At 38.9% G+C, this 12179-nt stretch overlaps 1 protein-coding gene across 4 annotated transcripts in view; it reads left to right on the top strand.

Moving 5' to 3' along the window:
• Nucleotides 1–12179, top strand: part of smg7 (SMG7 nonsense mediated mRNA decay factor) — a 106822-nt gene that overhangs the window by 37007 nt on the left and 57636 nt on the right. For all 4 annotated transcript variants that reach the window (XM_055642141.1, XM_055642140.1, XM_055642139.1 and 1 more), the window contains exons 2-5: nucleotides 2027–2058; nucleotides 5082–5199; nucleotides 8014–8146; nucleotides 8888–9059. In XM_055642141.1, the coding sequence (XP_055498116.1) occupies nucleotides 2027–2058; nucleotides 5082–5199; nucleotides 8014–8146; nucleotides 8888–9059 (455 nt within the window). The remainder of the gene's footprint in view (nucleotides 1–2026; nucleotides 2059–5081; nucleotides 5200–8013; nucleotides 8147–8887; nucleotides 9060–12179) is intronic.

Below are 12179 nucleotides of genomic sequence, written 5' to 3'. Positions count from 1 at the left end.
TTAAATAACCGGATGAGAATTTTAAGTACTGTAACCCATAATGCACTTGACAAAGAGCTTTCTTTCTTCCTCCTGTCCATATGTCTATAACAATGCTTCATACCGTTTGCTTCATTCACTTTCGCCACTCGTATTTAGCCCTTCGGGAAACGGTTTATTTTCAAGTCCGTTTCATTTCTGATATTGTTGATTTCTAGTTTTACTGTTTCCCCACAAGTCGAAATGTTCTAAATTGTTGATTCTCTCCAGATTATATCCATGGACCATGGTGTGGGTCCTTGTTGCTGGCAGCCTTTTTGAGACAGCGGCTGCGGTAGATCCCCTCGATGATAGGACTACTTTTTGTAGTCTTTTCCGCTCCTGGGCGCTCAAGTTGCTGAACCAAGTTGCAACCGGTCAGCATGCTCTCTACTGTGCACTCTACTGATGCTCTCTACTGTTCTAAGTATATTATGCCATGAAACCAGTGCTCTCTCGAAATCAAAATATCCCCGGACCAGTGCTCATCTAATGTTCAAGAAATCATGATTTTTCTCAAAAATAGTTCAAGATCTATTTATCCTTGACACACTTGGTTTGATTACCCTCCTATTTCTATTAGCTAGTTAACAAGCAGCAATGGCCAAGCTCAGAGAGCAGGTTTGCTGCCCCAGTTAGCTCAAGGATAGTTGGCTATGCCAAGAATCCAGATGAGAAAGGAGAGGGAAATAAATACTGTTAAGTTAGTATAATTACAACTGTACTGCATTTTTACAACAAAGAAAGGAACATATTTCTCCATTTACTACTATTGTAATAATAATTGTATAAATATGCTAGCCTATTTTCACTGAACGTGAAACTTATTGGGGACTGTCACCACATAAATCAAAGGTTTTATTGAAAGGTAGGTAGAACAGATGCACAGAATGCAGCATAAGTAAAATTCAGTTTAGCAGTGGAAATATTTAGAGTTGACGTTCTTTGGATGTTGGACAAGGCATCAATGAGAGGACATTGCTTGTCAGCTTCATTTCCTTAGCTTCTGCCATTCGTGGATGTTATTAAGACTGCAGGCACAATGGTTCCTGAGCTAAGTAATGATTAATTTAGGTTATTTTCTAGTGTAAAACCACCTGTTTCTGGGGATAACTTTAAATCAATTCATTGCTACCGATTTGACATAATGCATGAACATTTTAACAGATAGCTTAAAATAAAATGTACTCATTACTGTCAGTACCTTTTGCCCATGAAACTGCAGCAGCCATCTCATCTAGTTCAGCTTTTTTACTAGCTGTTGACTCTTAATTTTGTCTGGTCGACGTTGAACAACATCGCGGAGTCCTGGGGCTCTTTGCCGAGGGCCGCCAGCATTGCATCTCCGCCCAGCGCGGCCTGGGGACTCCGGGAGGCGCGGACTCTGGTAGGAGGTACCTGACTCGGATGTCCAAGCCGCTGAGGAGGTCCTCCAATCCCGATGTCGGACTTCCATCACCCCGGCGAGCAGGCCTGATCATCGGGCTGCCCGGAGCGTCCCCGAGAGCGGGGGGTTCGGGAGCCCCCACAGGAGGACAACTGAATTTTTGGAGCCTTCCCTCACAGTGCGAATTTGATCCTGCTCTGCGGGGATGTCTGTGTTTAAAAACTATCGTGTCCTGTGCTCTATTATTTATATTGTTTGGCTGTATGGCGACTACACATTTCACTACCAATTGGTACATGTGACAAATAAATGTATCTTGTATCTTGATATAAATACCCTGCAGTAGCTTCATTAAAGGTGCTGTGGAAGAATTATAAACAGAACAACTTCTGTTTTTCAAATTACATAACTTTTGCTTTTGATATGTGCTTGAATTGATTTACTAATTCATGTAACTAATTCTGTTACTGACTGGCTCATAACTCTTTGGATGTTCCCTTAGATATGAAAAATGATGGTAATATCAAAACATTGTAATGGAAGACATTTTTAATTTGTCTGTTCTGAGCTTGAGAAATGTTCATGTGGGGTTAACTTTCTGTTTTTGCTTCTTGTCTCCAGGCAAGCAGAGGCCCTTAAGGCTGACATGACAGGTAAGATCAACTCTTTCTTTGTACTATTTTTGACAATCTGACAAATTAAAATGTAATGTCGTTATTTTCAGAACTGCGAACTGATTTATTTTGCTCGTATGCTATTACAGTAAGGTGCAGAAAATCACAGGGAATGATCCATGAAGCACCTTAAGACTTTTTCTGGCTTTGTTAATATGGCCTTGTTAAACTACCCTTATTTGTTCTTTGCATAACTTCATTAAATTCAGCTTTGATCATTTTGATGTTTTACTCAGATGGTTGCATTTTCTAAAGTTAGTATTGTTTTCTAATTTTACTTTGAATCTATGAACAATTTTGTGCTATTTAAAGGGAAATATATGTCCTATGGTCTTTTTATATAACAATATAAAAAAATGAACTTCCCTTTTTCCTTGCCCCTTCCATGGAAGATCCAAGTTATAAGTTGCATGCTATCCTGCAATGGAAGTTGTGCAAATGTATGCACAGTGCCCAAAAGTGATATGGATAGACTGTAGGTCTAGAATTTGCATTTATGGAGTATCTTTTGTGATAATGAGAAACTTGGTTAACAACCAATTGGAACCATTCCAACAATGTAAGAAATGGATGATAGATGACCTCTGCACAGTTCAGGAAGGATGAAACAAATTCTGGTCAGCAAGATGCAAATTGGATAAACTGCTTTTTCTGAAGAATAAAACACCGAAGATGGGAGTTCATAATGGAGTTCAAACAAAACATAGGTTTGAAGGTTGAAAATTAGAGATAAGAATGGAAGCTGAATCTATTATGAAGCTCCAGTTTAAGCAGAATATTGAAGGTTAATACAGTTTTATTCAAATTTGAAGGAATAGTCTGAAAGAATGAGATCAGTTGCGAGCTGGAACCTGAATACCATTTAATTGTTAATTTGAAGATAGTGCTGGAGTATTATCAACACTGATGTTAGTGGAGTGTGAGAATCAGACATCAAAAGTCGGTAGCCAACCCCTGAGGTGCCAAATCTAGATGAGGGAAAAGAGTAACTGAAGAATACACCTTTGACTTTTGTGAATAATACACGATTGTGCTGGATATGTTTGGACATGCACTGACTTCTTCAGGATGTTTCTGCGATAATAATGAGCTTGTCAGAAGAAGTGCACTTAAATGTAGAAGTTCTGAGGTTCGCTTTAACAATGGCATCTTTATGGGCCTGTCCCACTTAGGGGATTTTTTTGGCGACTACAGGTGACTGCTGCAAAACTTTCAACATGTTGAAACATTTTTGGCGACAGTGGCGACAATTTTTGCTGTCGTAGGTGCTATTGTAGGTTGTAGCCAGGTGTCGTAGGTAAATTCCATTAAAACCTGCCCCTGGCAGTCGCCTAAAGAGTTGCCTAAATGGGACAGACATAGGTGCAGGAGTAGGCCATTCGGCCCTTTGAGCCAGAACTGCCATTCAATATGATCATAGCTGATCATCCACAATCAGCACCCCGTTCCTGCCTTCTCGCCATATCCCCTGACTCTGGTATCTTTAAGAGCTTTATCTAAATCTCTCTTGAAAGCATCTAGAGAATTGGCCTCCACTGCCAGGGGTGAGGCAGAGAATTCCACATATTCACAACTCTCAGAGATCATGAACACCAAAACAGTGTTACGAATAAATGCATATCCATCCACTGATTAGGTACATCTTAAATTACTGGAATAAACTGCCCCAGATTTTACAAATGGTTAATCTTATTGAGTAATTTGCACTCATAATATTTTTTCAGAATTCATTATATTTAATAATTCTGTATTAGAGCATTCGATTAGTGGGAAATCTGTTCATGTAGACATTTGGTTTTGTATTTTAACTTTATGATTTAATTGTTCATATATTTTCACCTCTTTTTATTGCCTATGTATTTGTCCCTTGATCTCCTGCAATTTGTCTCCACATCCCATCTCCACTCCTGCTTTGTCCATTATGTAATTGGAGGCAAAATCCAGTGTCACATTGCCTGGAATGCAAGCATCAGTCTTCTGATAACCACACTTGCCTGATCTGTAAGGCCTGTCTTGTTGGCTTAAACTCTTCCTCTTGCAGTTAGCCCAATTCCAACATCACACCATGGAATCCCTGCCCCATAATACTTCTGAAAGCTTTGACAACCAGCAAAGCCCCATAATAAATCCCTTTTCCTAAACATTTTCTGCTTTTGAAATGTAAAATATATATTTTTAATGTTATAGGTATTAGCAACACTTAAAATATTTAATTTGAATTAATTCAAAACATCATTAGAGATGTTAAATTGAACTGAAATGTTTAGAAAGAATAGAAACTTACTTTGCATTTTCTCAACAACACTAAAAGCTGCACTGCAATTAGATCTTGCATCAATGATCTAGTACAGGATCTGGGAGGTGACTCTCCCACCCATACCCCAGTTCCAGGCTGTTGCTCGGAAATCTCAATATGATGGAGCACTGACGTTCTGCTCATCAAGGAGTCTAGTGGCAGTTTTTATATTCACGCATGGAAATCCTCAGTTTGCTATCATTTATTTGGGTAAACACTGGGCCAACGTTTTATGGATGATCCAGTTTAGGTAACTATCTAATTACGTGCTTGCTGATTTCTATCGCAATAATTTTGCGATGGATGATCAAGTACAGAATATCAGCTTCCCTTTGAGTGGAGGATGCATACATGTCCTTGCCACTTGACTGGTACAGCTACTTTGCAGTGTTTGGTCTCTTTCAAAACAATTTACTGCTGCCTTCATTTTTCCATTCAGTAAACGGTCTTTGAATATGTGGCTTTAATTTGCATATGCTATGCAAGGTTTGTTGGTTTAAGTTAAATTAATCCATGTTTGCAGGCGGTAAAAATTGTTCGTCTGTGCACTCATGTGCTTATTTTTTTTTTTGTTCCTTTATTGAAACTTTTCCCAATGATATTTGTATAATTTGAAATGAAATGAAAAGTTAAAGCATGAATGTGCCAAGGAAGGGAGCTTATCTTTTTAGAGGCATGCACCATAACAATCAATGTTTCTGAACAGATTCAAAGTTGGGTCCAGCTGAAGTCTGGACTTCCAGGCAAGCTCTGCAAGACCTCTATCAGAAGATGTTGGTCACGGATTTGGAGTATGCATTGGATAAAAAGGTGGAGCAGGACCTGTAAGTATGCAATGTCCCAGTGAAGTCATAGAATGGGAGAGAATTATAAATTTAAATTTAATTGCATATGCATCATCAAAATGTACAAACAGACTCATGCAAGGTTGGGCACAGCAAGTTTACAAATGCAAAATTATGGAAGCAGCATTCCTTGAGTTCTGGAAGAGGTGCCTTGCTGTTCCTCCTGCACTGTTTTTGGAAACCTGATTTTGCATAAATTTAATTAGTAAACTCTTCTCCATAAACTATTCAAGTCAAAGCCAATTTTCTTTGAATACATAAAAAATGATGTAAAAGAAAGAAACATGAAAATGATATAAAATTTGGCATTATATTTTTACTACATGGCCCACATGTGGCCCACATAAATCATTCCTTTATTGGTAATTGGGGGGAGAACTTCAAGTGTGCTCTTGTAACTTTGTTCTGATTAAAGGATGTGCTGGACCACCAGTTGCTGGAAAATCAGTGGTAGACCTGCATATGAAAAGATGGGCAAGACAAACTGATGGTCTACACTTGAAAACCATACTAATTAATCTTCTCAAACACGGCATTGCAGATGGGAGCTTTTAATTTGGTTACAAAGGATTGGATAACTGATTAGCTTGTCTGTGTTCACTTAGGTACAAGTTTAAAGAGCAGAAGTCGCCCTTGCACAACTTGAAGCTGCAGATTTGCAGTTGGCATTTAAGCTGCAAAACTTCCTTGCCAAAAAGGTCAAACTTTGAAATTGGGCTGTCCATTCTTGTACTAATTAGACTTTGAGATGAAGATAGGCACACAGATCAGTTTTAAACAACATTTGATTTCACCAGATGATTAGTGAACACCACATAAAGGGCCTATCCCACTTGGACGACCTAATCCGCGAGTTCTGGCGAGTTTGCCCTCGACTCGTACTCGCAGCATGGTCAACACGAGGTCGTAGGAGGTCTTCGTAACTCTCCTTCATGCACGAGAGTGGTCCCCGCGTACTCAAGGCCTCAGCTAGGTCGAGGCGGTTTTTTCAATATGTTAAAAAATGCCCGCGAATTTAAAAAAGGTCGATACCTTTTTTACTCGGAGATTTTAGTCATAGGTAATCGAAGGTAGTCATAGGTAGTCTTCATCGTAGTCGAAGGGAGATCGTAAGAGGTCGTCTTCACTCTCCACTTTGGTGACCAATTTTCCCAAAGTTAGTCGTAGCTGGTCGAAGTTGGTCTTCAACAGTCGAAGTTGGTCTTCAACATAGTCGAAGTTGGTCTTCAACACAGTTGAAGGAGGTCTTCAACATGTCATTTTTTCAAACTCTTCTAAACTCGCCAATTAGGTCGCCCAAGTTGGACAGCCCCTCAAGGAACATGTCCTGATAGTACACTATTTAAGTTGCTTAGTATGGCCACTGATTTTTGGATGACTTGCTTTATGCCAACAAAGCAAGTATGTTTATTAGGAACGAACAGTCTATCTCAGTTTTGTGTTAATTGTCATCAAAGCCCTGATGTTATAACGGAACCAACTCCAGTTAGAAGGTTTCACTTCTTCCTTTTGACCTCCATGGAGTCCAGAGGAAAACACCTGCTGGAAATGCGCATCTTGTTAAAGAATTTTTAAAGCTGTAACTTGAATAGTTTATGCAGAATAGTTATAAATGAAATTAATGTGGAATCAGTTTTCAAAGATCAGTGCCAGGGGAATAGTAAAGCACTTTCCCAAGAACTCTAGTAATTTTGTCTCTATAATCAAGCTTTCATTAGGCTGTGTATATATCCTGATGTGTGCATTTAAATCTATAATTAATCTCACACATGCCAGGTGGAATTATTTTTATGAATCCATTTTACCAGTGCTCAAGATTACTACTTAAAATTATTTTCATGAACTAAAGCTTTTTATCTCCATTAGTGGATCATCATCCAGCTTTTGTCAGCTTCTAATCCCTATAAAATGTTTTCATTTGGTATTAAATTACAGTTGGTTTCTTTGCTTCAGTGAAATGCGACTTCATTTTTTTCATATTAGATAAACTACTGTTTATTTTCACAAAGATCATTGGGGTATGATGTCAAAAGTATGCTTGCTTGACGTATCAGAGGCATTTATTTGGTCATGAGTTTGAATCCTAGCATGTTTTTGAAATTGTCATTGATCAATTCCTTGGCCTTGTTAACCATCAGTTCCTGGGTGTTGCTAACAAAATTCTGGCACCATTCAGCCAGATTATCGATCTCCCTCCTGTACTCATAACTCTTTGTTAGCTACTATTATTGGTCCAACAGTGGTGATATTGTTGGGAGATTTATAGGTGGCATTGCAGTTGTGTCTGGTTTCAGTTATATGTACAGATAGAGTAGAGCAAGGGACTGAGCACTCCACTTTGATATGTCCCATAGTAATAGATAGTGAGGAGCAAGTGTTGCCAATTCATACTGGTTGAGATTTGCCAATGAGGAAGTTTACATTCTAATACCATATACCAACAAATATATTCCTCCATTATTCTAGCAAGGGATCAATATACTGAGGAGAAATAATGGTTCACATGGGGGAGCAGTGTGCTAACAAGCTTTTATTTTATTTATTAAGTTTTAAAGTTGGCCGCATTCGAGGTGGTTTGATATAATTGTCTTAGCATTATTTATAGCCATGGATTTTGGATCAAAATTATGAGAATCAAATTTGTAAAATGCAACTTTATTAAAATATTACAACATGTTGTTGAAAGAAATTAGTTCAATGCTTTGAGATTTTATTTGAAAATGTTCTGAATATTTGGGCATGATGAAGTAATAGAAATTTGAGTTGTATTAACATTTCTGTTATTCACTGTAGCTGGAATCACGCCTTCAAAAATCAGATAACAACACTACAGGGTCAGGCCAAGAACCGAGCCAATCCTAACCGTAGTGAGGTACAGGCTAACCTTTCGCTCTTCTTAGAGGCAGCTAGTGGCTTCTACACGCAGGTAAGGTCTCAATAAAACCATTGAAATATTTACACTTCCAGAGTAACCTAATCATTATTTGAATTAAAATGCAACAAGAATTGATCTTTGGACTTTAGAAATACATGCGGATATAGGCCCTTCGGCCCAGCAAGTCCGCACCAGCCAGCGATCACCCTGTACACTAACGCTATCCTACCAAGTAGGGATACTTTACATTTTTTTGTATTGAAGCAAATTAACCTAATTAACCAAAGTTAACAAATTATAGTCTTTGAAATGTGGGAGGAAACCGGAGCATCCAGAGTAACCACATGCCTTTACAGGGAGGACATACAACCTCTGTACAGACAGCACCCATAGTCAGGATTGAACCTGGGTGTGTGGCGCTGCAAGGCAGCAACTCTACCGCTGTGCCACTGTGTCGTCCCTGCTCTGGAACAATGCAAACTGACATGGATTCTGTCCACCCACAGCCAGTCATGTTATCTTGAACCCTTCTGAAGTTTGCAGCTTTTCCTTTGTGTCAAATGCTGATTGACGTGACAAAACATCCATTGCCTAATTTCACTGGCACAGAGGAATGGGGGAGATGGAATAAAATCCAACTAGGCCTTCACAATAGCAATAAAAATAACTGTTTATAATGTGTGAAGATTTCTTCATCAGATTTTTGTATTTTGTGTGCTTTTGATAAAAATCACTCAAAGTAAATGTAATTTACTCTTCAAATGTGATTTAAGATTTTTTGTTTCATTACAGTTACTGCAGGAGCTGTGCACAGTCTTCAATGTGGACCTTCCTTGCCGTGTTAAATCTTCACAGCTTGGAATCATCAGCAATAAACAATGCAGCACCAGTGGAATTGTGAAACCTCAACCCAGCTCTTGCTCGTATATCTGCCAGCACTGCCTTGTACATCTTGGAGACATAGGTATGTCAATTAGAGATATACATTAGAGATATACATAGTTAAGAGGTTAAAATGGCATCAACTGACCAAAGGTAGTTCTGTCAAATTACCGTTTAACAATAAACTATGTTAATAAACATTTTTTGAGACAAATACATTTATCTGTTTTTAGAAGTTTTGAATTAACTGCCACTATTTATCCGACATGGTTCTCTTTTAAAATGTCATTTGATTATCACGTACAATTCTTGATATTTAGAACAAGATATGAATGTTTATTTAAGTATTGGCTTCATGAATATGTATAACTTAATATCGGTAAACCCAGGATCATTAGATTTTTAATTTTAATTCAGTCATTTACAACAAAGAGTTCTTTGAACACAAATTTAATTGTAAATTTACAGCTATAAAATCAGAATGTCATTTTTGTTTTGGAGTAAACCTATGCTGGTTGAGATATATAAATTATTAGACAGATGAGGCACTAGACGGTGGCCAATGTTGTGCCTCTATTTAAGAAAGGCTGCAAGGAAAACCCAGGGAACTATAGACCGGTGGGCCTAACATCTGTGATATGCAAGTTACTGGATAGTATTCAGAGGGATAATGGGGCGTTTGGATAGACGGAGACTAATTGGGGATAGACAGCATGGTTTTGTACATGGAAGATTGTGTTACAAATTTGGGTGTTTTGAAGAAATATTTTCCATATGAACTTCAGCAAGGCATTTGATAAGGTTCTGCATAGCAGGCTGCTCTGAAAGATTACATTGCATGGGGTATTGGGAGAGCTAGCTGACTGGATATAAAATTGGTTTTATGGAAGGGAGTAGAGGATGAAGGTGCAAGATTGTTTTTTCGACTAGAGGTTTGAGGTTAGTGGTGTGCCTCAGACATTGCTGTTTGTGTTTTATATCAAGGATTTGGATGAGGATGTAGAAGACATGATTAGTTTGCAGATGACATTAAAGTGCGTGGTATCGTACATTGCTGAGATTGTTATCAAAATACAGCAGGATCAGTTAGGCAAGTGGGCTGGGGGATGGTTAATGAAAGTTAATGTGTGAGGTGTTGCATTTTGGGAGCTGGAGCCTTCACTTTCTTGGTAGGACCTTCACAGTGAATGGCACGACCCTGGAGAGTGTTGTTGAGCGGAGGGATTTAGCGGTGCAGTTACATAATTCCTTAAGTGGTGTCACAAGAAGGCATTTGGTACATTGACCTTTAACAGTCAGAGTATTGAGTATAGAAGTTGAGATGCAATGTTAGAATTGTACAAGACACTGGTGAGACCGTATTTGGAGTATTATGTACGGTTTTGGTCACCCCGCTATAAGAAGGATGTTGTTAAGCTGCAAAGAGTGCAGAGAAGATTTATGAGGATGTTGCCAAGTCTTGAGAAGCTGAGCTACAGGGAGAGGTTGGGAAGGCTAGGATTATATTCCTTGGAGTGTAGGAGGATAGAGGTGTAAAAGATCATGTGGAAGAATAGATAGGGTAAATGTATAGGTTTTTTTAAACCCTGAGTAGGGGAATTAAGAACCAGGGGGCATAGGTTGAAGGTGAGAGGTGAAAGCTTTATTATGAACCCTCAGGTTCATATTTATTTGCCTCTATTTGCCTTTACTACAAAAAGTAGTAAACACTGCCCAGTCCATCATCGGCTCTGACCTTCCTTCCATCGAGGGGATTTATCGCAGCCGCTGCCTCAAAAAGGCTGGCAGTATCATCAAAGACCCACACCATCCTGGCCACACACTCATCTCCCTGCTACCTTCAGGTAGAAGGTACAGGAGCCTGAAGACTGCAACAACCAGGTTCTGGAATAGCTACTTCCCCACAGCCATCAGGCTATTAAACCTGGCTCGGACAAAACTCTGATTATTAATAACCACTTTCTGTTATTTGCACTTTACCAGTTTATTTATTCATGTGTGTATATATTTATATCATGGTATATGGACACATTTATCTGTTTTGTAGTAAATGCCTACTATTTTCTGTGCGCTTAAGCAAAGCAAGAATTTCATTGTCCTATACAGGGACACACGACAATAAACTCACTTGAACTTGAACTGTACTCCACAATTTGAGGTTTGTAATTTAAAAAAAATCACATGTGGTTAAAGTGCTCATTGTCAGATTTTAATAAAGGTCATTTTTATACATTTTGGTTTCACCATGTAGAAATTACAGCAGTGTTTATACATAGTCCTCCCATTTCAGGGCACCATAATGTTTGGGACACCGCAATGTCATGTAAATGAAAATAGTCATGTTCAGTATTTTGTTGCATATGCTTTGCATTCAATGACTGCTTGAAGTCTGCGATTCATGGACATCACCAGTTGCTGGGTGTCTTCTCTGGTATTGCAGCCATCTTTAGCCTATGCTTGTTTTGGGGGCTAGTCCCCTTCAGTTTTCACTTCAATCTCTTCAACACTCAGGTATTGACCATTTTTTAGCTTTGAAGTACTAATTTGCTGCTTTGGCAGTATGTTTGGGATCAATGTCTTGCTGTAAAATGAACCGCCGGCCAATGAGTTTTGAGGCATTTGTTTGAACTTGAGCAGATTGGATGTACCTACACACTTCAGAATTCATTATGCTACAACCATCAGTAGTTGTATCATCAATGAAGCCAGTACCTTCAGCAGCCATACATGCCCAGGCTTTACACCCCCACCACCGTGTTTCACAGATGAGGTGATATGCTTTGGATCTTGGGCAGTTCATTCTCTCCTCCATACTTTACTCTTGCCATCACTCTGATATAAGTTAATCTTCATCTCATCTGTCCACAAGACCTTTTTCCAGAACTGTGGTTACTCTTTTAAGTGCTTCTTGGCAAACTGTAACCTGGCCATCCTATTTTTGCGGCTAACCAGTGGTTTGCATCTTGCAGTGTAGCCTCTGTATTTCTGTTCATGAAGTCTTCTGTGGACAGTGGTCATTTGCAATTAGTAAGCTCACCAGTGCTCTCTTTCTTCTTAATGATGTTTCAAACAGTTGATACCTGCATTAAGGAGACAATTAAACACACCTGAGCAATTACAAACGCCTGTGAAGCTATGTGTCCCAAACATTATGGTGCCCTGAAATGGGGGGACGACTATGTATAAACACAGCTGTAATTTC

This window comes from Leucoraja erinacea, chromosome 10 (assembly GCF_028641065.1).
Source record: "Leucoraja erinacea ecotype New England chromosome 10, Leri_hhj_1, whole genome shotgun sequence".
Classification (NCBI taxonomy): Eukaryota; Metazoa; Chordata; class Chondrichthyes; order Rajiformes; family Rajidae; genus Leucoraja; species Leucoraja erinaceus.
This window is presented reverse-complemented; position numbering and strand designations above follow the sequence as displayed.